This window comes from Ichthyophthirius multifiliis, assembly GCF_000220395.1.
Source record: "Ichthyophthirius multifiliis unplaced genomic scaffold scaff_1120509251039, whole genome shotgun sequence".
Classification (NCBI taxonomy): Eukaryota; Ciliophora; class Oligohymenophorea; order Hymenostomatida; genus Ichthyophthirius; species Ichthyophthirius multifiliis.
This window is the reverse complement of record NW_004086259.1, coordinates 21,768-48,406: the sequence shown is the minus strand read 5'-3', so window position 1 is coordinate 48,406 and position 26,639 is coordinate 21,768. Positions and strand designations below refer to the sequence as shown.

The 26,639-nt window shown below is 18.1% G+C and overlaps 8 protein-coding genes across 8 annotated transcripts, besides 18 other annotated features; 2 read left to right on the top strand and 6 right to left on the bottom strand. All coding sequences in view use genetic code 6, as the record gives it.

Moving 5' to 3' along the window:
- Positions 1 to 76: 76 nt before the first annotated feature.
- IMG5_133500 (hypothetical protein) lies at positions 77 to 439 on the top strand (the record flags this gene model as incomplete). Its single annotated transcript, XM_004031922.1, has 1 exon — positions 77 to 439. The coding sequence occupies one exon, from the start codon at positions 77 to 79 to the stop codon at positions 437 to 439; it is 363 nt and encodes a 120-aa protein (XP_004031970.1).
- Positions 440 to 3,993: 3,554 nt separating this feature from the next.
- IMG5_133490 (hypothetical protein) lies at positions 3,994 to 5,281 on the bottom strand (the record flags this gene model as incomplete). The annotated part of the gene is made up of 5 exons (XM_004031921.1): positions 3,994 to 4,190; positions 4,265 to 4,533; positions 4,580 to 4,655; positions 4,708 to 5,085; positions 5,141 to 5,281. The coding sequence occupies 5 exons, from the start codon at positions 5,279 to 5,281 to the stop codon at positions 4,140 to 4,142; spliced, it is 915 nt and encodes a 304-aa protein (XP_004031969.1). The 3' UTR covers positions 3,994 to 4,139.
- A 669-nt stretch (positions 5,282 to 5,950) lies between these two features.
- Positions 5,951 to 5,996: a microsatellite.
- Positions 5,997 to 6,699: 703 nt separating this feature from the next.
- On the bottom strand, positions 6,700 to 10,341 carry IMG5_133480 (hypothetical protein; the record flags this gene model as incomplete). Its single annotated transcript, XM_004031920.1, has 13 exons — positions 6,700 to 6,923; positions 7,059 to 7,183; positions 7,224 to 7,567; positions 7,627 to 7,893; positions 8,053 to 8,081; positions 8,327 to 8,387; positions 8,446 to 8,950; positions 8,995 to 9,183; positions 9,231 to 9,321; positions 9,368 to 9,470; positions 9,557 to 9,611; positions 9,939 to 10,002; positions 10,050 to 10,341. 13 exons carry the CDS (start codon positions 10,339 to 10,341, stop codon positions 6,700 to 6,702), a joined length of 2,349 nt encoding a protein of 782 aa, XP_004031968.1.
- Positions 8,052 to 8,090: a microsatellite.
- Positions 9,628 to 9,661: a microsatellite.
- Positions 9,838 to 9,865: a microsatellite.
- Positions 9,863 to 9,927: a microsatellite.
- Positions 10,012 to 10,046: a microsatellite.
- Positions 10,013 to 10,046: a microsatellite.
- Positions 10,342 to 10,686: 345 nt separating the features above from the next.
- Positions 10,687 to 11,308, bottom strand: IMG5_133470 (hypothetical protein). Its single transcript, XM_004031919.1, has one exon. The coding sequence runs from the start codon at positions 11,305 to 11,307 to the stop codon at positions 10,756 to 10,758; it is 552 nt and encodes a 183-aa protein (XP_004031967.1). The 5' UTR covers position 11,308; the 3' UTR covers positions 10,687 to 10,755.
- Positions 10,987 to 11,028: a microsatellite.
- Positions 11,309 to 12,065: 757 nt separating the features above from the next.
- Positions 12,066 to 12,135: a microsatellite.
- A 2,081-nt stretch (positions 12,136 to 14,216) lies between these two features.
- IMG5_133460 (protein kinase domain protein) lies at positions 14,217 to 15,212 on the bottom strand (the record flags this gene model as incomplete). Its single annotated transcript, XM_004031918.1, has 1 exon — positions 14,217 to 15,212. The coding sequence occupies one exon, from the start codon at positions 15,210 to 15,212 to the stop codon at positions 14,217 to 14,219; it is 996 nt and encodes a 331-aa protein (XP_004031966.1).
- A 291-nt stretch (positions 15,213 to 15,503) lies between these two features.
- IMG5_133450 (hypothetical protein) lies at positions 15,504 to 18,530 on the bottom strand (the record flags this gene model as incomplete). Its single annotated transcript, XM_004031917.1, has 5 exons — positions 15,504 to 15,639; positions 15,692 to 15,787; positions 16,055 to 16,499; positions 16,764 to 17,216; positions 17,264 to 18,530. 5 exons carry the CDS (start codon positions 18,528 to 18,530, stop codon positions 15,504 to 15,506), a joined length of 2,397 nt encoding a protein of 798 aa, XP_004031965.1.
- Positions 16,531 to 16,565: a microsatellite.
- Positions 16,559 to 16,603: a microsatellite.
- Positions 16,560 to 16,601: a microsatellite.
- Positions 16,638 to 16,686: a microsatellite.
- A 1,511-nt stretch (positions 18,531 to 20,041) lies between the features above and the next one.
- Positions 20,042 to 20,081: a microsatellite.
- A 172-nt stretch (positions 20,082 to 20,253) lies between these two features.
- Positions 20,254 to 22,880, top strand: IMG5_133440 (hypothetical protein; the record flags this gene model as incomplete). The annotated part of the gene is made up of 4 exons (XM_004031916.1): positions 20,254 to 20,928; positions 20,976 to 21,136; positions 21,197 to 22,349; positions 22,819 to 22,880. Coding segments are annotated over 4 exons (2,051 nt in total), but the record flags the coding sequence as incomplete, so codon positions are not given.
- Positions 22,743 to 22,809: a microsatellite.
- A 1,713-nt stretch (positions 22,881 to 24,593) lies between the features above and the next one.
- Positions 24,594 to 24,644: a microsatellite.
- Positions 24,645 to 24,987: 343 nt separating this feature from the next.
- On the bottom strand, positions 24,988 to 25,527 carry IMG5_133430 (hypothetical protein; the record flags this gene model as incomplete). Its single annotated transcript, XM_004031915.1, has 1 exon — positions 24,988 to 25,527. One exon carries the CDS (start codon positions 25,525 to 25,527, stop codon positions 24,988 to 24,990), a length of 540 nt encoding a protein of 179 aa, XP_004031963.1.
- An 858-nt stretch (positions 25,528 to 26,385) lies between these two features.
- Positions 26,386 to 26,449: a microsatellite.
- Positions 26,386 to 26,472: a microsatellite.
- Between the last annotated feature and the right edge of the window lie 167 nt (positions 26,473 to 26,639).

The following is a 26,639-nucleotide window of genomic DNA, read 5'->3' as shown; positions in this document are numbered from 1 at the left end:
AATAAATATAAAAACTAATTTTATATTAATAATAATATTTAAATAAATTATTTTATTTTAAATACATCAAATAAAAATGAGTTAATAAAAACATGAAAATGATTAAACAAAAACAGATATTAGTTAAGATGAAGATGATTAATAAAATAAAGTATGGGGGTAGATAGTCCCTTTAAACTCTTAAAAATTAAAAACATATGATCTTATTGATAATAATATAACAATAGGAAGAAACTCTAATAATATAATTCACATTTAAGATTCCCGTTTGAGCGGTTTCCATTGTTCTTTAGATTATAAAGAAGATAAAAATGAAGTTTATTTAAACGACTTATCGACTAATGGTACTTATATTTTAGGTAGAAGAGTAGGTAAAGGAAATCTTAAAAAATAGAAATGGAGAAGTAATATATTTATTACATAAAACGAAAGTAGATGAAAAGATACTATAGGATTTGTATTATAATTAAAGAATTAAACTAATAAAATTAGACAACTAAGAAAGAGATTGAAGAACTAAAAATAGAGAATAGTAAAATTACAAATGAATTAAAATAACTAAAAAATAATACTGACGACGACCATATTTCTGAAGAATTAGAATGCGTTATTTGTATGGATATTATACATTAATGTATCACTTTATAACCTTGTTTACATAATTTATGTGCCGGATGTCTATATGATTGGAAATAAAAAAGCGATGAATGTCCCAATTGTAGGATGAAATATGATAATTATGCAAAAAATCCCACTATAAATAATCTCATAGAAAAGATTTTGAAAAAAAATCCAAATAAAAAAAATACAGACGAATATTATTAAAAAATGGATGAAAAAGCAAAACTATTACAGACTATTCCTTTATAAAAATAAAAATAATAAATTAATAATAATCCAATATGTTTAGAATGTAATGTGGTAAGACAAGATGATGGGTTTTAATGTAATAAAAATACATAACATGTTTAATGTTTGACTTGCTAGAAATTCTATCCAAATAGAAATAATGATGATTTAAATTAAAAGTGTTTAATTTGTAAAGGCTTTTATTGCAATTTATATACATAATAATGTGAAAAAATAAAAAAGGGAAGAGGAAGGTCACTTAAAAATGAAAATTTATTAAAATTATTGGAAGATCATTAACCTCCAGATTTTTTACCTTAGGGCTTTTTCAGAGGAAATATAGTAGAAAGTAAAATTTTAAGCTAACATATGACTACTAAAAAAATTACTACAAAAGCTATTTACTTAAATATACTTAATAATGAAATGAAGAATAATAATTTTAGTTATAAAAAAATAAAAAATTATATGCAAATGATAATGATGATATAGAAATTAAATTAAGTAATAAAAGTGCTGTATGTGTTAACTGTTTTATGGATTGTTTATGGTTTTAAATTGTATTTTAATTTAGGATTAAAATAAAGGATTAGTTGCCTTAATAATATTAAAATAGAGGTTTGTGTTGGTATGGAATTAATTGCAGAACTTAAACTAGAGAAGATCATGCAATAAAATTGGATCATATATGTGAATAAACTAAATTCTGAAAATGCTTTTTTTTAGAAAAGCTATAAAAATAATTTAAATTAATAAAAATTTATATTATTTATTTTAATAATATATTATTTAGTAAAATTAAATATATAAAATCTTTATTTAAAAATAAATAAAAAATTAATAATATTTTAAATATTAATATAACTTTTCAAATTATTTATAAAAAAAATAAAAATTACAACTAACAAATATTAAATCATTTAATAATAAAAGCATATTTTATTTATATTTTTTAACAAATTTTATTTTTAAATACAAAGAAAATATATGGATTAAACTTAGAGATTATTTAATATGAATAAATTTAATATAACCCCTTAAAAATGCCTATATAAGAAAAATTAAGAGTCAAATAAAGTAAAAAATGCAGCCTGTTCTGGAAATTGTACATGTAGTGAAAATAGTTGGAATTTAGTAAAAGATTATTTTAATTAAATAAAAGAATTATCAGTAGAAAATTTGTAATTAAAATAAACAAATGAAAAATCTTTATTTTAACTTCACGAAAATGAAGAAATTATAAAAAATTATAAATAACAAATTGAAGTTTTTGAAAAAAAAATATTAATGTATGATAAGGAATATTAAAGTAAATTAAATGAAAAAAGTTAAAGAATATCTTATTTAGAAGAATTTAACAAAGAAATTGTTAGCAAATGTGAATTTTTAGAGTTTAAATATAATTAAGAACTTAAAAGTATTGAAGAAAGTTATTATATTTAAAAAGAATAGGAAAAAAATAAAATATAATAAGTTCTATTAGATAAAAATGAAGAATTAAAAAATGAAATTGTTAATACAAAAGAAAAATATAAAACTATTATTGACAAAAAAATAAAAAAATATAAAAATTTAAAGTAAATACATTAATAAATAATAGAATCATATTAAATAGAAATAGAATAAATTTAAAACTAACAAAATTAAAATAATAACTTAAATACAAATATTTAAACAGAAGAATTATTTTAAAAATTATAGGTAAATTTTTTTATTTTTTAAAATATATAACTTTATTTTAGATTAAAGACTTAGAAATATAACAAAAAAATGAAATTTTATAAAATTTATAATAAGAAAATAATGAATTAAAAGATAAAATATAATTTTTATATTAATAAATTTCATCTAATGATGATGTAGACTCAAATGTTTTACAATAAGAAAGCATGAAAAAAGATTTACATAATTTGGAAACTTAAATAGAATAACTTAAATAAAATTTAGAATTATAAATATAAAAATATACTTAAATTAATTATTTTATTGATTCATGTATAAATATGATAAATTAAAGACAAAGTACTTTTAATGCACAATTACCTTCTTAATTAAGTAATTGCTTATATTTATAATAATTATTGTCAAAGTTAATAAAAGATTTTAAACATTAATAAAAGAAAAAAAAAAATATTGCCTAATAAAACGAATAGCTAGTTGAAAAAAATAGTGCTTTAGAAACCACTTTAAAATAAATAATTTAAGAAAAATAACAAGAAAATGAGTTATATTAAAATAATATTAGCAAAACTAACATATAAGTTTAATAATAATAAGACAATATTAAAGATATTTCTTAATATCCTGATTTTTTATAGACATTAGTATAATTTTAACAAAACTCTAGTGACTTGCTATTTTTTACATATATATTAGCAAAAGGATTTATAAACTAAACTCAAAGACTTAATTATTTGATTGAAAAAAATAAATTATATAACAATAATATTATTTTGTTATAAAATTCCAATAAAAAAACATTAAAATAAAACTCTCTAAAAATTATATTTAAAGCATCTATTTTAGCAGTTTTATTTTCTAATCGTTTAATAAAAGCTATTAAAAAAAAACATAATTAAATAACTTTTTTCAAAATTAATTTGAACGAAACTAATTATTCATAAAATAATATCTTTATACAATATTTGTAAAAAATTAATGATTTGAATTAAGATATGAGTTTGTTTTCTAAAATTAAACATTTAATTAATCCCGAAATGTCACCTAATATTTAGTTTAACAACATAATATTTTAAAAATTTATAAATGTTCTTTATGAAGAATACTTAAGGTCCAAAATATAATAGGATTAAAAGTATTCTATTAATTTCAAATTTAATTTAAGAAATAAAATGCAAGACTAAAACGATATTAAATATGAAAATTTAAATAAAGAAAACAGGAATGGATAATAATAAATACATATTTAAGAATAAGAACATGATTTTTATAAAAATTCACCAGAAAGCTAATAAAGATACATGAAAGAGGAAAATAATGAAATTTAAAGCTATAATTAACTATATGTTGAATTAGAATTATAAAGGACAAATTAATTTATAAGCAAAAACAAATTTAAAAATTAAGATTTTATAAATTGATAGTAAAAAATATATTATTTATACTTTAAAATTAATTATATTTAATAAAAAGTATGTAAGGATTATATTATATAAATAATAAGAAAAACACAAAAATATAAATAAATTTTTTTATTTATATACAAATTTATATATTTTAGTTTAAAAAAGTTTATATATATCTTTATTTTTTCTTTATTTTTATTTTTTTCATAAAAAATACTCAGGAACTGTTTTTTTAACTGGAGGTCCTCTATTATCCTAAAAAATATATATTTAATAAAAAGAAATTAATAATTTTTTTTTTTCAAAAATAAAATAAAAATAAAAACTACTTATGAAGCAGCTTCGAAAGTTTTGAATTTTTTTTCCAAATTTTCATCCAATTATAAAATAGCAGCAATATTTCCACATCTATAACAATAATTTGGAGCAGACCAAACAGTAGAAAGTTAATCATTAAACATATTTCTATATCCTTCCATTACAAGTTAATGTGCTCTACAAATAAGTTCTATATTATTTGCCTTATTAAATTCATCTACTACATCTCCTCCGAATAAATAACCGGCACCACGAGGACTTACAGCCCATCCTTCGATTTCTGAATATAATTAATTAAAAAAAATACATATATTATATATTATTACCATCAGGATCACTCCACATAAGATCACACATAGCACCATCATGTGGTACTTCTTATTTTCTATCGATAGCTATAATCTATTTTTTTAATAAATTTGCTTTATTATCGTATTTTATAATGAAAAAAAACCTCATCTAAAACTTTTATACAAGGCGATAATCCTCCATGAACGCAAAATATTTTATTTTCAATAATCGCACCTAATGATAAATAATCAAATAATTCAGTACAATATCTCCAAACATTTAAGGATCCAAATTTTCTTAAACATTCATCATAAAAACCATATACCTAAGTTATTTGGCGGGATTCATGATTGCCTCTTATTAGAGTTATTCTATCAGGGTAACGAACTTTTAATGCTAATAATAAAAGAAATGTCTCCACAGAATGAAAACCACGATCTACAAAATCCCCCAAAAATAAATAATTAGTGTCTGGGCACTCCCCTCCTACATTAAATAATTCTACTAAATCATAAAATTATCCATGTATGTCTCCACATATCTTTTTGTATTTTTTAATAAATATGATCTTTTTTTATTTAATGTTGAAAATATACCGTGACAGGAGCGTCTACTCGCTATACATTTGATTCTTCTATTAGAATTTCCCTTGCTTTATTGCACAAGTTTTTTACGTCATTTTCTGATACTATTTCACATTTCCTAAGTGTTTATATTATTAGATCTAATTCAGACATTTTATATATTTTTCTATTATTTATACTTGGATTTTTTTATTTTTTTTTTAGAAATATAATATTTTGCATCTACCAAAAAAATATTAAAAAGCAAATAAATATTAATTAAAAAAATACTTAAGAAAAAAAATATATAAAAACTACTAAAATAATAAATAAGGTAATAATTTTTTTAAAATAAAATTCAAAAATTTTATAATTTAACTTACAAAAATAAACTATTAATATTCTTAATTTTTTCATCTAGTATTTATATATTAGAAGTAATTTTCTCATTCATTTTATTAACTTTAATTTATAACAAATCTTTTCTACAAACTTATTAAAGAGAAGGATTTACAAAACCAATTTAATTATTATCAATTATATTCAATATATTTTCTATCTTTTTACTCTCACATAAATATTTCTTTTTAGTTCCATGAAATTATTATTTTAAATTAAATATCCTATCATCTAAAAATTTTATTTCTTACATAATTTCCCCATTTTTTTAATTTTCTTGACAAGTTAAAAGTATTTATTCTAATTTTTCTTAAGTTATTTTTATTTCTTTCATTAATCGACTTTAATTGTGACTATCGAAAATTTCAACTTCCTATATAAGAACATTTAATAAAATACAATCACTTAAATATTATTTATCTGTTTCTTTTTCTAAGCTAATCAAGTTCATTTATTCATCAATAAATTCAGTTCTTTATTTATCAAAAATCATGTCAACTTCACACCTCAAAATACCGATTTCTCTATAAATGTTAGTAATATCATTTTCTAATATTTTAAATTGATTTCCTTTTCCAATCTCATTAATTTCAGTGGTAATTGAGGCATTATTTTCTGAAAATATTTATTATTTTCTCAAATTAAAATTTATTTCATTTTTAAATTCTGCAAGAAGTTTTTATATATCATTCATATTTTTTTATAATTTCTAGTCTATAATATCCATTGTTCTACCCTCTTATATATTATTATTATTTTAAAAGACTTCTACATCTTTTTTTATTTATTATAGCTATTTTTCTACACTTTTAAAATTCCTGTCAATATTATTAAAAATGTATTAGTGTTAATTTTTCTCTTCATTAATTTCTATATCTTTTATTTTCTTTTCTAATTCAAGTGTTTTTTTGTTAATTACCTTTATGTTATTTTCACTTTTTTAGATAAAAGGAAGAAAATCCATCAACTAAAGTAAAGGATAAAGCGCATCTTATTAATGACAAACTCTATTAACATTATTTTAAATAAAATCCATTCGTTTTTCAATACTTTAAATTTTTTAAATTACATCTTCATTTTAAATTTAATAATTCATTTTTTTTATAAATTATTTAAATTTTTTTAAAAAATATATATATATATTTAAATTAAAAAAAAATATTATAATTATAATTATAATTTTTTTTTTTTTTTCATGAAACATAAGAAACATAACTCCATTTTTTTCTATCTATCATATATTTATTACATCCTTCATTTTCCTTATTTGTATTCATACAACAAGACCAACATTATTTCACTTTTGGATTTCCTTCTTTATCTTTTCCTATAGTAAACTCTTAATACACTCCTGTATGGTACCTTTTTATATTCTTCTCAACATCAGGTTTATATAATGTAGGTTAATATGGTTATGCTTCAATTTTATTACAGCAAGGCCAAATCTTCTTTTATTTTAAATGTCCAAAATAATCAATTTTATACTTCGTTGCAGAATAAATTCCTGTGTGGAAATCTTTATGATGCCTTTCACAGTGTGTTTTACTTAAACTGGCATTTAAGTTTTCTGAAGTATCTTAGTTTATTTAATTCTTTCTTAATTTTGCTTCATATGTTAACCTAAATACAGCACCATCTACTTTTTCTTAACTTGCTCCTGGATTTTAGAAAATATACCTAATTTACATATGTACATTTAAAAATTTTAAAAAATTACTCTTTTCTTATTTAGTTTCTAAATTCTCTTTCATTCTTTTTTGTTTCTCGTAAATGATCAACTATATCATTTTATTATTAATTAGGATTTCTATATTCCTTTAAATGAAGATTTTCTTTTTCTTTATTTTTATCTTTTGCTTTTTAAGTACTTTTTTAGATAAAAAATTAAATAAAAAGAATTAGTTTAATGTTTTACAATTCATCTAATTTTTACAGTCTAAAATTTTTATCTTACTCAGTACTCACATTCCATCCAAGATAATCATTTCTTGAATCAGTACCGATTTCTATATATTTGTCTTTTAATTTAGGAATCGGTCTATCAAAAAGACCTAACTTAATCTATTTATTTTATTAAATATATTATATTTAATATTTTCCTTTATTTGTTATTTTTTTACTTTTATTAACTTTCTTTCATGAGTTTCCTCTAATAACGGATTTTTGGGTACTGCTACTGATGTATTCCATTCTTTTTTTCTTAAGTTTAGTAAATCGGGATTAATAAATTCTTTTATTTTTATTTTTTTCTCTATAGCTTATATAGGAATGTCTTCTTATGCAAAAAACTATTCATCTCTATCAAAGTTGACTTTATTATTTTTGATACTACCTATTTTATGCATTTTATGTTTTTCTTGTTAAATTCCTTCATTCTACTATTACTCCTATTTTTAATAAAAATATTAGGATAAAAATATATTTAAAAAAAAACTATAATTTATGATATATTGTTAAAAAATATTTGTTTTTTTAGTTTCCGTTAATTAGATTAATATTCATGATTATTATAATTTTTTTCTAATATAAATTTATATATAGAATACTTCTTTTTATAATCTTCTTTAATAAGCTTCTTTTATAAACATTTTTTTTGTTATTTAAAAAGTTATATTTTTTTAAAAAAAAAAATTAAATTAAATTGAAATTAATATTAAAAAATACAAATATCATATATATTTTTTATTTAAAAAATAATTATTAATTAAGAAATAAAGAAATTAATTATAAATATTCATATTAGAGGTTTTAATTTTTAAGTAAAATTGGGCTTTTCTACTGAATGTAGTTATTCATATCTTTAAATTAAATTATTAATACCTTCAGAAGCTTCATTGAATAATTAAGCATCCATATATTAAGTATAGTGATGAATATATACCTAATAATTATTTAACATTTAATTTCTTCAATAAAATATATATTGATTTATTAATTACTTTTTTTCTATAAAGTTTATTGAATCTTTCCAAAATTTCTTAAAAGGTTTCTCGTATCGAAGTATTATTTGCCATACATAGAACTGAATAAGGCTAAAATGAAAGAAATAAAAAATATAATTAAATATTATTTTAAAATACTTAATCAACAGGAGGTGCATTACAAATTCCATATTTAAAACCTTCTTAATTCCAATATATCATATCTAAATTTTTTCTCATTAGTTTAATATTTCTATTTACATCTGAAAAAGAAACTGATCCTCTAACAATTAAACCAACAGCCAAATATTTATTTATATAAGGATTTACATTAATAAGTTAATAATCTGGATGATATATATCTTTGAACATCTAATCAAGCTTTTTAGGTTACATATTTTATTATTAAACAGAATATAGAGGCGCCATGCTAGATACTAAAAAATGTAAATCAGGATAAGGCACAAGATTCATTGTAATTTCATTTAAATCTACATTCAGAATACCTTCAAATCTCATTGAGCTAAATTTGTTTAAAAATATATATCTTTTTTATAATTTATTTACCATGTAACATTACTCAATAGATTTGCTACTATATTATTCATCTTATCAAATGGTTTTTATTTTTTTTCACCAAGTACTTTTTTCTCTTTGTTGTCTTTTTCTGTCTATTAACATATGTTCAATAAAGCTTAATTATCTATCGGAAATACACAATCTGCATGTTAAGAAAGTTCATATAAAGAAAATAAACTTTTTTATTTTTAAAATTAAAAAATATTATTTTTTTTAAAAAAAACCTATTATATGGAGATGTTACAACATCATCATCTTTTTATGGAAATACAGAAGCAGTAAATCTATATACATCAGGAAATTCGTCTTTTAATACTTTATTAAAAAATAAAAAAATAAATTATTTTTAAAAAAATTTTACATTTTAAAAGAAAAGTTCCTAAACCGCTACCTGTACCACCACCTAATGAATGCATTAAAAAAAAACATTATAAAGAATCACATTATTCTACAGCCTTTGATATCTTTTGTGTATATATTTTAAGATATAAAATGTTTATATAAGACGATATATATATTTAAATATTTAAATATAAAAATAAAAAATTACTTTGTCTAAAATATCATTTTTATATTTTTATCCATAAAAGAAATAACCATGAGCCCTTAATATGTATAAGTATAAATAAAATAATTAAAATAAATAAATTAAATATATGAATATATATGTATATATATTAAAATATTTAAAATTAGTTTTTCTTAATTTTTTAAATAAATATAATTAGAAAAAAAAAAATTAGTTTTTATATAATAAATATAATAAAAAGGTAACATAAAAGTAAATTGAATAATACAATATAATATAAATATATATATAAAAAAAAATATATATACATATACATATACATATACATATTTATTTATTTATTTATTTATTTATTTATTTATTTATTTATTTATTTATTTATTTATTTATTTTTTTTTAATACCAATTGTTTCCTGCTCCTCCTACATCATTTATAACTTGTCTTTAATCAAATAATTCTCCTATATCTTCACAAAATTATTATATTTATTTTATTATTTTATTTATTTTAAACCGCTTTTTATTATTTCATTTATAACTCTTTCTTCCATATCAATCACAATCGCCTTTTATTAAATAATTTTTTTATTTTTTTATTTAATTACTCTTGCTTTTAAATTGTGAATTTCTGATCCTGGTTAAAGTTCTTTGTTTTTTTTTAAATTTCTAAAAAAAGTTGAAAGTGCATCATCATATATATTTTGTTTATTAAATTTTGCATGTTCTTTTAAAGCTAATTCCCAAAATTTTGTTCCTATTTAATTTCCACATTATCCTACTTATATTGTAATAAGTTCTCTTGTCATTTTTGTTAATTTAAGATTAAGAATAAAAAATCTTAATAAACAAAAAATAAACAAATAAAAATATGTTTAAATACTTGTTTTTTATGTAATAATAAAAGTTGATTATAATAATAATAATATAAATAAATATACATATATTTTTTTATAAAAAAATAATAGGTATAATTATTTTTTATTAAAAATAAATAGATTTTAATAAATTAATTAACCTATTTAAGCTTACCAAAGAATAAATGGGAAAATGTATATCATGTATTTCTAAACAAGAATAATTATAAAATGAGAAATCTAAAAAATACATGCAATCATGTAACGGAATAAAAGAAAAAAAGCTTTTAAATTAAATCCAAGATTTTATAGTTTTCAAAATAAATATATCATATATGTATACACTTTTAACTAATCATTAAGTACTCAAAAATAATTTATAATCATCTCCATTTGAATTTTTATATAAATCTATATAATACGTATACGCATAGAATGTAGATAATTTAATATAATTAAAAGAATAAGAATTAAAAATAATATTTGATTTTAAAATTATAGTAATCCATATAAAATAATCATAAGTGTCAGAAAGCCTAATTCAAATTTTTCGCAAAAACAATATAAAACCAAAGAATATATGCATTTTAGAAGATGATAATTTTTTACGAAACGAATATAAGTTTTTTGCAAATGAATCTATTTTGGAAAAAATTAATTTGCCAGTACTTTTATATGATAACCAAGATATATTAATAAATAATAATAAGCACGATTTATAAAGTAAAACCTTTAAATTATATATTAGTAAAAATTAAAATTTAATTAGTTAAGAATGCAAAGCTCATTTTAATATTAGTAATATAATACATTTCTTTTCAAAATCAAATAATGATAGAAAAGGAATTTATTTTGATATTTAAAATGAAAAAAATAAAGAAACTCAAAAATAAATTATTAATATTCTTAAAAATTCATTCTAAAATAGCAAAAATATCCTTATTATTTATTTATAAGAGCATTTATTGAACTGTCTTAAAATAATTTAAAAATTTTTATATGAAAGCCTAATGATTCATAATGATGATATTCTTATTAATTTTTAATAAAAAATTGATTAAGAAAATTTTAATAGCTTGAAAAGATAATTATCCTAGAAAATAAATTAAGTTGAATAAAAAAATAAAGAAAACATAGAAGAAAACAAAGAAACAAAAACTATTTGCGAATAAATGTAAATCAAATTAGAAAACTTATACAATGAATAAAAAAAAACTTTCGAATTACTTGTAAAAAGTAAAATATTTTTAGAAAGATTATTAAATAATTTAATAGAATTTCCAAATGATGAAAAATATAAATAAATTAATTTTAATAATGATAAATTAAAATGTCTTTTTAATTATAAAAGCGGTATTGAATTGTTAAATATTTGCGGATTTAATTAATGTAATGAAAATAAAAATGTTTATAAAAATTTATATGAAGATCTTACATATTTAAAATTATTAAAAAGTAACTTAAATCTAGCATATAAAACTGTTATAGATAAAATATGATTATTTTTTTAAATAATTATATATAAATTTTTTATTATTAATTATTTAGAAAAACTAATAAAATTATTATACATTTTTTTTTCTTTATAGTAATTAAAAAAAATTAAAATTCAATTAGATTTATATATTTATTTTATTTTTATGATATTTCTTTTTTAATTTATTAAATAAAAAAAGTTTAATTTTACTTAAATATATATTTTAAATTTTTGTATATTTTATTTTATATGTTTATTAAATATTATTTAAAAAAATATATATATATTTTATTTATTTTTAGAAAGATATTTTTAATATTTATTTATTTATATTTATGTAAACTGAAGAATCTGAATAAAACCCTCAAATTTCAGAAGAATGCCAAATGGATTTATAAGCAATATATAATGAAGAAAATCAAGGAAACGAATAATTATAAAAAGATTATTCTCAAATATTAAAATTAGCAATTAAAAATGCTTTTCATAATGACGATTTGACATAATTAGATTTTGAATATAATGAATTATATTTATTATTTTAAGATATAATAAATTACAATATAAAAATGTTTGATACAATTTTTTTTAACAAAATAATATACCTTTCACAATTACACAATGTGAAAAAATTATTAAAAGTGGAAAATTTATTTAGTTTTTTATTCACTAATAATGATGTAATTGACTAAATTTGTGTTTTAAATGATAAAAATGCGATTATTGTTGATATTTTGAATGGATTTTATATTCTTATTGATAAATTTTAAAATACGTACGTGGATTTTAATATTAGAGCCGCTCATGCAAAATTTATTAACATTTTATAATAAAAACATTAAAATATTTATTAATAAATAAACTCTTTAATTGAAAAAGATGAATAAGAATAATTTCCAACCTAAGATGTAAAATAACTTATTTTTATTTATTTTTTTAAAATTAAAAAAGTAAAAAGAAATGATATCAAACATATTAAAATTTTCAAATATAAAACATTTGTAAGGGAAAAGTGAAGCAATAAAATTAATTATTGTCCTTTTAGGAAAATGTGATAGCGTTAATTAATAATATCAAATTTTATGCTCTTATTTGAATGAAATTTTCGCAAATTTAGCAATTATAGAATGTGATTCTGAAGAATAAAAAATACATTTTTATAATTAAATACTTGATATTATAGATAGATATGTTTTTCCAGTTGAATTTTAAATAATATTTGATACTCCGAGATTTTAAGGAACTAAATATTTCACATTAAAAACTTGTTAATGTATTCTTGTAAACTATCCTCATATTTATTTAAGTGTGGGGAGTTTTCTTAACGAAATATTGCTTAACCCAAATTAAGTTTAATTAAATTTAAGATGTTTTTTGATAATTAGAAGACTTTATTATATTTTCGAAAAAAACTAATAAATAAGAAATCTCCTATCAGGACCTATATATGTAGTTTTATCTAATATTAGTTTATATTCAAACGATACTGTTTAATTAAAAGAACCTACAATTTTCTTATATAAAATTTTATAAGATTAAAATAGTGATTAAAGTTTAGTTTAAAGATTGTAAAAAAGTTCTTATATAAATGCATTAAAATAGAGTAAAGTAATTTTTAACTTTTTTGTTATTTATTTTTCTTTTTATTATTTTTCGATGTATAGTATTATAGTGTAAAAGCTTTAAGCTATTCATATGATGTTGACGTTTAATATAAATTCAGAAATCTCAATTTATAAATTAATTATCCTTTATACAAAAAAATATAAGCTGGATAATTTTTCTTATATAATATTCTTGTATTTATTATTATTTTTTTAAACATTAATAATAAAAATTTATTTTAATTTTTTTTTAGATTGAAAAACCCGATAGTATTATCTATTGGAGCTTTAAATCTATAGATTATGATATAAAATTCGGATTATTTAGACTTGATTTATTAAATAGTGAAATTAAACCAGATTAATACGATAAAGAAAAATCAATATAGACTATAGTAAGATTATAAACATCAGAATCTCATAAATAACCAGTTATTGTAAAAAAATAAATTTTTTTAATAAAAATAATGTTACTAAACTATTTATTTTATATAAGGGATTTTCATTGGTTAATTTACCAGGCTATTATAGAATAGTTTTTGATAATTCATATTCTTATTGGAGAGATAAAGAAATATTTTATTTAATAAAAGTATTAGAACCTTGAAAATTTTTTAAAAAAAGAAAAATTTTAAATTGAAATATTATTTATTTTTATTATAAGTATAGAAATAAAATTATATATTATATATTTATAAAATGATATATAAATTTAAATGAAGTTTTTTTTTTTTAATATTTTATTATCATATTTTTTAAGTGGAATAGGTAAATCCTTCAAATTCTTTATGTTTTCCTTACAAAGATTCAGCTTAATTATGTGAATTAATAGGCATTTAAATAAATTCTTCATCAAAATGACAAAGTGAAGTTTCACTCTTCAACTAAGGAATAAAAGGCGGTTTATATTATTTTTTTAATAAAACTTCCCAATCTAGATTATTAAACCAGGGATGCTCTTTAATTTCTTAAGACCCATTATATCCAAGCCTTTATTTAGGATTTTTTTAAAGCAAACCTTATAATAAATTTTAACATTACTTTGTCCATTATTTATTAAAAATAAAATTTTCGTTCATAATTTTTTCAAAAAGCATGTCATTATTATTATCATTATAAAAAGGTGGAAGACCAGTTAATAATTCATAAATCAAGCACCCAAGTGTCCACCAATCTACAGCTTTTCCATATCCCTATTTTAGAATGATTTCCGGTGCTAAATACTCAGGAGTTCCACAAACTGTTTTTGCATCGTTATATCCTTTTATATTATCTCTAGAAAGACCAAAATCTGTAATTCTGATATATCCTTATTTATCTATAAGAACATTTTCAGGTTTCAAATCACGGTACATGACATTATTTTTGTGAATAAATTCTAATGCCAAGACAATTTAACTAACATAAAATCTTGTTTGATCTTCATTAAATTATTCACGTTTTTACAATAAATTAAATAATTCCCCACCTGGACAGTATTCAAGACAAAAATATAGCTTTGCTTCACTTTAAAATGAATATTCCATTTTTATAATAAACGGATGATTCAAATTTATTAATAGATTTCTTTCAGTCATTACATGCTTTTCTTGCTTTCTATTTTCTACCATTTCTTTTTTTAATATTTTCAATGCATATAACTTCTAGTTATCCTTCTTTTTTACTAAAACAACCTTGGCATATGCTCCTTTACCTAAAACAGCTTTCATTTCGAAATCGTCTATTTTTAGTTTTTTTTCCATTTTATGTATTTATGTTTTAATTATATTTGTTTTTTTTTTATTGAATTTTTATTTTTTTTTATTTACGGAAAAATTTAAATATAAAAAAATAATAATTTGCGTTTCTACATATATAAAAGTATTTTATTTTTAATTAATCTACTTTTATATTTTTATTAAAAAAATAAATAGTAAAAAGAAGCCAATTTTAGTTTTAAATCTAAGATAAAAACTGTATTAAAAAATAAATATATTTCAGAATTTTATAAAATATATTAAATAATTAATTAATATTTTATTTATTATTTTCTTTCATACGATTGTGTCCTCGAATGCTATATTATCACTTATTTAAATGTTTTTTTCTTTGAAAATTTCTTCAATTATTTATTGACGTTTTTCTTCATTTAATATTTCTGTTTATGTAACAAAATATCCAGAAACTGACCTTTATTTTAATTAAATAAATATATCATGATAATTTATAAAAAAAAATATACGAATGATCAGAAAATTAATTGGTATAATTTGAACAATAAAAAAGTTATTCAAAGCAATTATTTTCTTCTTTTGTCTTAATAAGTATTCTTCCTCTCCTAAAATTAAAAAAATAAAAAAAGTCAATTTTTTTTAAAGAATTTATTTTATTATTATATAGATTAGTAAATGTATTATATTGAAAATAAAGAAAAAAAATAATTTATTTATTTAATAATTAAATTAATATAATTTTTATTTTAAATATGAAACCTTAAAAATATAATCGATGTGAATTCGATTAAAAAATTTTATTTAATATTAATTAATAAAAGTAAATAAAATTAAATAAAACAAAATATAAAAATAAAAATAATAATGTTTACCATGAAGATGTTCTATTTTTTTTAGAAGAATCATTAAAATTAGGAGGAAAGTTGATTTATTATTCAAAATAATCCTTCATGATAGAATCGTTTTTATAATTTTATGAAAATTGATCTTTTTTAAGTAATTGCTTAATCATATTATATGATTCATCAATTTACTATTTCAAAACGAGATATTGATAGCTTTAAATAATTTCTTAAGTAACTTTATATTCCATATCGACCCTAAAGTTGAGATCTCCAAAAACAAAAATTATATCAGCAGTATTAATTAAATTTCCTTTAACTTTTCCCATTCCATCTTTTTAAAAAGCAGTATTATGTATTTAATTTAAAATTTCGAATCTTTCTTCTACTTTCTTTTTATTTCTTCCAGAAGTTAAAAAACAATTAACAAAGCATATTTTAACATCATCTATTTCAAATCTACAAACAGTACCTCCTATAAGAAAAATAAATATAAATTTTTTAGAAAATCAAAAAAATATATAAATAAAATAAATATATATATATATAATTTATTTATATATATATATATATTTATATTCATATTTTTTTATATTAGCTTAATTGCTAATTATAATATTAAATCTTTTTTTTTAATTTTATATTTTTCTTTTTAATATTATTTAATATAATTAAAACAAATATTCATTTATTTTAATTTTGTAATTTTATGATTATACTATTTTTTTTATTTTTATACCTACATTTCCAACTTTTTTTGCAAAACCACATTTTATAGAATCATGTTCTATATTTTTTATTTAATTGATTTTCATGTCTTTTGCATAAATAAGTAATAAGTTTCCTACCATATCATGTGAATCAACTAGTATATAATTATCATTTAATTAGTTTTTTAAATTATATGTAACTATTTATGTCCATTATTATACTGAATTAATATCATGATTGGTTTAAAAAATATTCTATATTTTAAATTTTTTCTATTTTACAATTTCTTATAAACCTATGACTATTATATCAGGATTATTCTATCCTTTTGTATCAAAAAACTTATCTAGTATAATTTATTTATCTGAATTAAGATTCATTACGTTCCAAGTAATTATTTAAATATTTAATTTAACTTATTTAATATATTCATTTTTTTTTTTTATTAATTATTAATTAACATCATCAGGTAAACAATAATCTATAATAAAATTAAATATATAAATAAGTAAAATAAAATATTTATACCATAAATTTATTATTCTTAATTCTATCCCATAATATAATTCAGACACTTCATTTTAAAAGAGTCTTTAATATTTCCATTAACAAACCTTTTAATCCCAATTAAATAACAATCCATTTTAAATTTAAGTCCTTTTGATGCATTTTTAGTCGTAGAATCCGTTCCAGCATACAATTTAGAAATATTATTTCCATTTTCAATCCATAACTACTTAAATTAATTCACAAAACTGGAATTTTATCCTTTATCAAAAAGCCCTTTTACCTACAAACCAGACATAAGTGTTTAAAATTCACTCTCATCTAAAAAGCTCACATTTAAATTTTTAATAATATCCATAAGAGTCCAAAAACAGACCCTCATCATAAAAGAATTAGTTCTATCTAAACAATCTTTGCAATTAATTCTATAAATCCCTTTTTATTCTTCAATTATTTCTTCGTTATTATTGTTTTCAACTAAAAATCCGAATTCTTATTTTTTTTTACAAAAATCATATACATATTCATCTAAATCATCAGCCCTTTTATGAAAATCAAAATGCACGTATTCTATTCCTTCAGTACCATTTAAATTACTCTCGAATTTTTCAGATAGAATTTATTCCTATTTATCCCCTAACAACATCAAATTTACCACTTCAACTGTATTTCCACAATTCCCATAAGATTTTCTTATATAATCAAAATGTTTTTTACATACTTCAGTATTTAATTCTTCACCTCGAGTTATTCTAAGTTACGCTTAAAACCCTTTTTGTTCCCAAAAAAGAGGAACACTTCCCCTTATGGATAAGTAACTTATCATTTAGTCTTTGTATTCAACTAATAGTTCATTTTCGCAATAATTTGCTACAAACCCATTTGAATCTGCACCTCTATGTATGTATCTCGTACCACCACGTTTAAATGAACGTCTACATATTAATGTTATTGATAAGTTTTGTTTGTTTTTTAAAGCCTAGATGAATTAACCTACATAACCTTAAATAATTTATACTGACCAGCATTAATTTTAATCTGGATTCGATGTATTTTATTAAAATAATTGTTTTTATATATTCTAATTCCAACAAAAAATATCATTTTATTATTCTTTTTCAACTATTTTTTTACGGCAGAGGCTCAAAGGATAGGTTGGTGAAAAATAATGTCTTTTTTTAAAAATCTTTATTTTATTTTATTTATTTTTCTATAAAAATAAAAATAATAAAAAAAAAAACTTGATGTATTCCTTCTAAATATTTTTGAACTTCTTTTGGGTATTCATCGTTTTTTTAAAATTTTGTCAAAGAAACAAATTCTATTTATTATATTTAATAAATATTATGTTTTTTTTATAAAGTAGCGACTAGTATTTTTTTCGAAATTATTATTAAAAACTAATAATTTAGAATGCTTATAATTCCAATTATTCCATCTGCAACTATTTCTTTGTCTATTTTTTCAGTATGTTATTCTAATTCTTTTTTTTATTTTTATAATTATAAAGTTTTTATTTTTATTATTTAAACAAAACAAAAAATAGACTTTTTAAAAAATTCTTTTTTTTTTATTTTACTCTAAAATTATATTTAGCTTGTATTACGGTCTATAATCATCTTAATTGAATCATTTTATTTTAATTATTTATTTCTTATCTATTTTTTATGGAATTTTTTATTTTTTAAATAATTAAATTAAATTATCCTACTATTAATAAAGAGTCTGTTATGAATATTTATATTGCCCTTTTATGATCAGGCGAATTAGTCTACATTTTTATTTTATTTTATTTTGATTTATAATATATTTAATATTTTCTTTTAATATTTATATTTATATATAATATCAATTAATTTATATTAAATAAAAATATTATTTATTAATAATTTATATATTTTTGACTTTTTTATATAAATAATATATATTTATATAAAATGTTAATAATTAAATTAATTACATAATAACATAATGAGCTATTATAGTATTTATTTTAAGATTAAAATCTTAAACTAAGTTATTTTAATTAATAATTAATTAATAATAACAAAATAAAATAAAAAATAAATTAATAATAAAACTATTTATAATGAATTTTATATAAAAATAAATAAAAATTCAAATACTTTAAGAAAGAGCAGATGAATGGAATTAACATGAAGATGAATTAATAGACCGTGAAGGATTAGAACCAGAATATGCAAGATAATAAATAAGATAATAAGCAACTTTAAAGGGAAGAACTTAATAATTAGTTTTACCTTATAATGATGGCACTAATATAAATGGCGTAGGAGCGAAAATATCATAAGGATATTAAGATACTCATAAAATATTTCCAACATACAAAGAATCAAATTTATATGTTTAAGAAAATTTCGAAAAAATTAAAAATTAAAAAAATAATCCTTTGTAAAGTGATCTGTTTAAAAGTTAAATTATTTTTTATTTAAATTGAAAAAAATACAAAATTTTTATATTTTATATATATAGAATAAATAGAATAAAAAGTTAATGAAGATAACTTAAGAAAAAAATACTTTTAAATGGACCATATAAAATTAATGTTTGATGGAATCGAAACAGAAAATAAAAAATCTGTCTATGGTATAGTTCATAGTAATTAATTTTTTTTATTTTAATACTAATGTAAAATATTTTTTAATTTAGATTTCAGTGAATAAATGAAAAAAGATATAAATAATAGAAATACTTAGTTTAATAATAAAGTTAACGATGTAAATACATATACAGAAGCATTTGTAAAACATAAAGGTACTATGAGAAAATGAAGAATACTATATATATATATACATATATATATATATATATATATATACGATTATATTAAAAAAAAAAAAAAAAAAAATTATTACTTACTAAAATATTAAATAAAAAATTTAATATATTTTTATTTTTTTTATTTTAATAAAAAAAGAAATTTTTTTTAAAAATTCGTTATTTTATTATCATAAAATATTCATCAATTTATTTCTTAGAAAATAAAAAAAATGCTGCAGATTTTTTCAGAAGAATAAATTTAAGAAATAATAAATAATATATTAGTATAAAAAAACGATCAAGGAATACTTTACCTTGAACAATATAATATTAATTACATATAAAATTATATAATATAAAACTTTAAAGAAATAAAAGAATTATTATCAAATTAAAATTCTTTAGATATAGTTGATTTTGTCTATTTGATGGTTGATAAAATAGTAGATCATACAATAGGAAATTATAATGACGCAATATATATATCAATTTCCTTATGTGACTTTTTTAAAGCTGTATGTCAGTTTGAATAAAATAAATAAAAACTTACATTTAAAGATATCTCCAATTTTATTTGCTAATTTAATATTAAAAAATAAAGGGAAATAGAAAGTAAATTATTACCTTTAGAAAATAAATTCAATCTAAATATATAAGAGAAAACATTTCAGGATATAGATTTTTAAGCACCTATTATTTTATAAGAAAATGATTCCAAATTAAAAAGAATTTCTAAAGAAAAAGTACATATGGATTCTGTTCATCATAACAAAAATTAAATCATCTAATCTCGATATATAGAAGAATAAGATTAAATAATTACTTTAGATAGTTATTCAGATATTTTTCTTTTTTATAATAATGATTGTAAAAATATTAAGAAATTAAAAATACAATCTTAGTTTGTAATATATATTAATTTTTTTTTATTTTTTTTATAATTTAATATCAGATTAAAGGATAAGCCTGTTTAGATTTTTTCTGGTCTTAAAAATAATAAAGAATAGGATCTTGCTTTAAAGATGGATTTTTAGCATTTTGGGAAGCAAGAGATAATTTTTAATTCGAAAAAGTATTCTAAGTAGGATAAATAGAAGAATAATATAAAATATGGTAATATTAAATTAAAAAAAAATATTTATTATATTTATTTTATTTAAATGAATTTTTTAGGTATGTTGAAACAATTAATTAATGGATTACATGTGATAAACTAAATAATATATATTTCTGGGATTTAGAAAACGAAAAATATACGCATAGCATTTCTTTTAGTAAAGCCATAATTGATGTTTGTGAAGTTTAATACTTATAAAAAGCAGTAATTTTAATATAGGAAAATACTATTGTATTATTAGATTTAATATAAAAGAAAAAAATATAATAACTATAAGGATAATAGAATAAAATACATTCAATAGCATTTTTTAAATAATATTAAACTATTTTAACTGCTGGATATGATAATTATATAAGCATTTATAATATAACCGAATAATTTAATGACTTTAATCTAATAGGCAATTTGAAAAAACATCAAACTATAATAACTGCAATTGTTTGTGTAGAGAATACACCTATGGTAATTTCAGCTGATGACCTTTTTTTAATAAAAATATGGGATATAAGGACATAAACTTGTATTTAAAATTTAAATACTGAATTAAGAAATTCTATAAAATAAATGCATATTATGAAAAATAGATTATGCTTGGTAACTTCTAAAATAATAATGTTTAAATTTGAAGAAAATATAGAAAAAAATAATAAATAAATGCAAGATTTATATTGTATTAATTTATAAGGAAATATAAATGATAATAAACTTTATGTATGTACGAATAAAGACTTAAGGGTTTATAATTTATTAGATGGAAAAGCTAATTATGTAATATAATCGAAAAATGATTTTATTGAAAGCTTTAATCTTTGTCTCGGAAAAAAAATTATTTTAGCTTCCAAAGGAGAAATAAAACTTTATAAGGGAGAAAATTATGAAGAAATATAGATTAAATAACCTTTTAAAAATAGAGAATATTTCGATATTATTTTTGCTATTAAAGTTGATAATTTTAATGGGCTAATTACTATGGGAACTTCTAATGGAGTTATTACTATCCACAAAGAAATTTCAATGGAAATTTTAAGAAAAATAAATCTTAAAAGAAATATAAAAATAATTGAATAATCAGTTTATCATAATATTTTAATTATTTGTGATACTTAAAATTAAATACTATTTTTTAATTACGAATATTGTAAAATTATGACAGTATTATAAATAGAAGATGACACAACATGCATTAAGTTTATGGATGGATATGAGGTATTTTTATTTTACTTTTTAATATATATATAAAATATTACTTTATATATTTATTTAATATTTTGCTACAATTATTTTAAAAAAATAAAAAAATAAAATAATGGATATGCCGGATTATTTAATTTTTAGGTTAAAATAAAAAAATTGAAAAAATAAAATAAACCGGCTTGTATATTGTTGATTGAATATTAAATGAATAATAAATAAAAATAATAATTATAACTAAAAAATAAATAAATATGAAATTATAAATTATATAAAGATTTTTTAGAAGTTATTTTATAACTAAATCAACAAAAATAAAAAAATTATTAATTATAATTAATTTATCATTATTTATAATTTAATTATTAAAATATAATTAAAAAAATAAAAAATAAAGAATAATATAAGTATATATATATATATATATATATATATATATATATATATAAATTTATACATATTATATATATATATAAATTATTAGAGTATTATATTGTCAACTTTAAATGGAGATATATTTATAATAGAATTTAATACTAATGTTGAAGAATAAATCTAGATTAAAGTCGTAGAATATTTTAAATTAAAATATTTTGCTTATAAAATCATTTTTGAAAGATGTTATAATAAAATACTTTTGGGATTAAATAATGGAAAAATAGTTATTTTAGATAGTCAATTTGCAATAAAAAGAAATATAGTTCCTCATTGTTAAAAAGTTCAAAAAAATTATAATGCATTAAGATAGGCATACGAAATTTATGAAGAAAATTAAATGATTCGCACATTTAAAATTTCTAATGAAACATATGTTAAAAAAATTAATATACCAAGAAATAGTTAATAAGATAATAAATTTTAAAATGATTATACTAACCATAATAGAGATAGTTTTTAATAAATTCATTCAGATTTGTCTTCATAAAGATTAAAAGATTATTCTAACGACAATTTTGGTAAGGCAATTTTAAGATAATCTAGAAAAAGGACAAAATAAGAATAATGCAAAAATATAGGCTATATTCCTTAGTCTATAAACCAACACTAAAATATAAAAACTAGTTTAATTATTCATCTAAATGTTTGTGATGAGTTAAGAAAAAATAGTTAAATATAAAGTTATAAAAAATATAAAGCTCATAAAGAATAAATTACTTGCATGAAAATTTTAGATGGAAACTAAAAATTGTTATTTACATGCGGAGTTGATGGATTTATTAAAGCTTGGAAATATCCTTAAATGGAGATAATTGGTAATACTAATGTTTCTCATCCTTTACCAATATTTTGGAGCGTTAGTATAGATAAAAGGGAATATTATTAAAATAAAATATTATACTGTATTAAAATTATGTAAGTTTTAATCAAAAAATATCAAAAGGATATGAACTTTTTTTAAGTAAAGAAATACGATTTTAGGAACATTTTTCAAAATATCTATAAAACTGATTATAATTAAAATAAAAAAGAAATTCAAAAAGATGAGAATAAAAATACTTTGTTTATGAAAAATATGTATTCACCAAAAGATCTTATCTATGATAAAATTAAAGAACTTTGCACTGACGAATTGAGAGGACCTTCTTTAAAAAATTTATCGGATTCAAAAAGAATAAGGGATCAAGTATAACTATAAAGATAAGAAAGTAATTCTTCAAAAAAAGCTATTTATGAGATTTAAATAAAGAATAGATTATCACAAGATAAAAGAGAATAAAGCAATAAAGAATACAAATAAATAATGAATTTCTTTTGTCCTCTTTATAATCACAATAATTAAGATTAAGACCTTAATCCTTGGGAATACTAAAAAAAAAATCAAACTAATCAATTAACCCCTAGAAATAAGTAAAGATTAAGTAGATTAAAATATTAATAATCATAACAAAAAAAAAGTGTAAGTTTAGTTGATTAAAAAATAAATCTTTTCTAATATGCTAAGTATAATGGACTTTTAAATGTAGATGTAATCGTCAAAAAAAGATATATGGATTAAAAGTATTTATAACAAATGCTTTAAAATTCATATAAGAGGCTAATAAAATATAAATAATTTAAACATACTATTTCATAAAATGAAGATAATTAAAATGAACCTAATATGTATATTGTAAGAAGCAATTCTTTAAAAAAAGAGGCACTTTAAAGCTGTATAATATATAGATAATAAAATCGCTTTAACAGAAAAAAAGTTTTATCTGAAGATAGAAAAATTAAATAATAAAACTCTGATTATATTATTTAATAAAAATTTAATTGAAAAAAATAAAAAAATAAAAAATAAAATAGCAAAAAAACTAAATAAATAAACTTTTTATGTAAAATATTTATAAATATTTTGAAATTTATTTAAATAAAATTATAAATAATATCTTATTTTTTCTATTATAAACTTAATAAAATAAATAATTTATATTATATTTTTTTTTTTTAATAAATCATTATAATATTAAAAATATTATTTATATTTTTTTGAAGTTGAAAAAAAAAAAAAAAAAATATTGAAAAAAAAGAATAAATGACAAAGTCATAAAATATTGGAGAAGAAATTAAATAAAATAAATTTCATTCAGATATAAAATTTGCATAAGGATTTTGGGAAAATCTTACTTCATATTAGAATAAGCGTAAAAGATAAATACTTTAGACATCTTCATTTTTACCAGCATCTGTAATACTTTAAAGACTAAACAAAGAAGAATAATAAATGCAAAAAGAAAAAAGGTAAGGATTAGAAAATTAGCTATCTGAACAAAAAATACGTTCTTAAGATATAAATGAATTACTTAAAGTAAAACATGAAAAAATATTTAAAAATAATGATTTTGAATATTAAATGAAATGTCAAATTTTATAACATACAAAAGTTGAGCCTGAAAAAGATAGCTTTTATATTTTTGCTGATATAAATTAAAATTAAATCTAAACATTTATCCCAAATATAGTTTCTATTGAAGAATATAAAAGATAATTAAAGATAATTGAAAGAAATAAACAATTGTAAGTACCATTAGGTGAATTAATAAACCCTGATCATAAAATATTTTGTCCTCGTATTAAAAAATTTATTCTATATATAATAAACAAGCAACCTTAGATTTTTCTAGGATGCTTCCTATTAATGAATATTAAAAATTAGAAATTAATTATTATGAATCTTTTGAAAAAAGTGCTATTTTTGATAGAGGAGCATATAATGTATTTGTTGATTTAAAAGATACCTTATATAGAAAAAGAAATTTTAATAATAGCTTCCCTACTAGACATTACACTTGGGATAGAAATCCTTTCAAATATTACACTTATTCATTTTCTTATAGGAATAAATGATTTTTATTTATTTCTGAAAATAGATATTTTATTTTATTTATAAGGTAAAATTTATTTTTTTTTAAATAAAAAATTGTTTGGAAATTAAGTTTTATAAATTAAATAAATTATTATTTTTTTTTTAATTTAAAAATAATGATAAATAATATAAATAAAGATATTTTTTAGAATTTATTCAAATATAAATATATATTTTATATTTAGTATTAGATATTAATAATATAAAGAAATATACTAAACTTTTTTTAATATTTTAAAGAAAATTTCTTATTATTATAAAAATCAAAGAATTTACAGTCTATTAAAATTGTACATACTTTGTATTTAATCGTTTTCTTCATATTTTTTAACAGTTTATTATTCTTATAATTTTACTTTAATTTTAAACAATTTGACTTAAATTAATAGCTTTTTAATAAAAACAAAATAAAAATATAAATATACTTATATATTACTTTTAAGAAAAACAAAGTATAACTTAGAATAATAATAAATCTTCTAATATTTTATTCTAAATATAAAGGGTTATTGTAATTTGATGAATATACACTCCACCATCCTGAGCTGAATATATACAACCATATAACATCTTAAAATAATAGATATGAATAACAAATACAATATAAATCTAACACGATCATAAGTAAAATTATATTTTTAATAAAATATAATAACAAGAAGGCATATAATCCACTTTGATTATAAATTATAATTATAATTAATATATATATATATATATATATATATATATATATATATATATATATATATATTATATATAATATTTATTTTATTATAAATAATTATTACATCAAAAAATATAGCTCTGAAAATTTAAATAAGTATTACAAGTAAAAGGAATAAAAAAAATAAAGTTATAATAATTTTATATTTAATATCTTGCTATTCTTATTCACGAAATGCTGATTTTAAAGTATTCAAATCTTATTAATAATCTTATTCATCTTATTATAT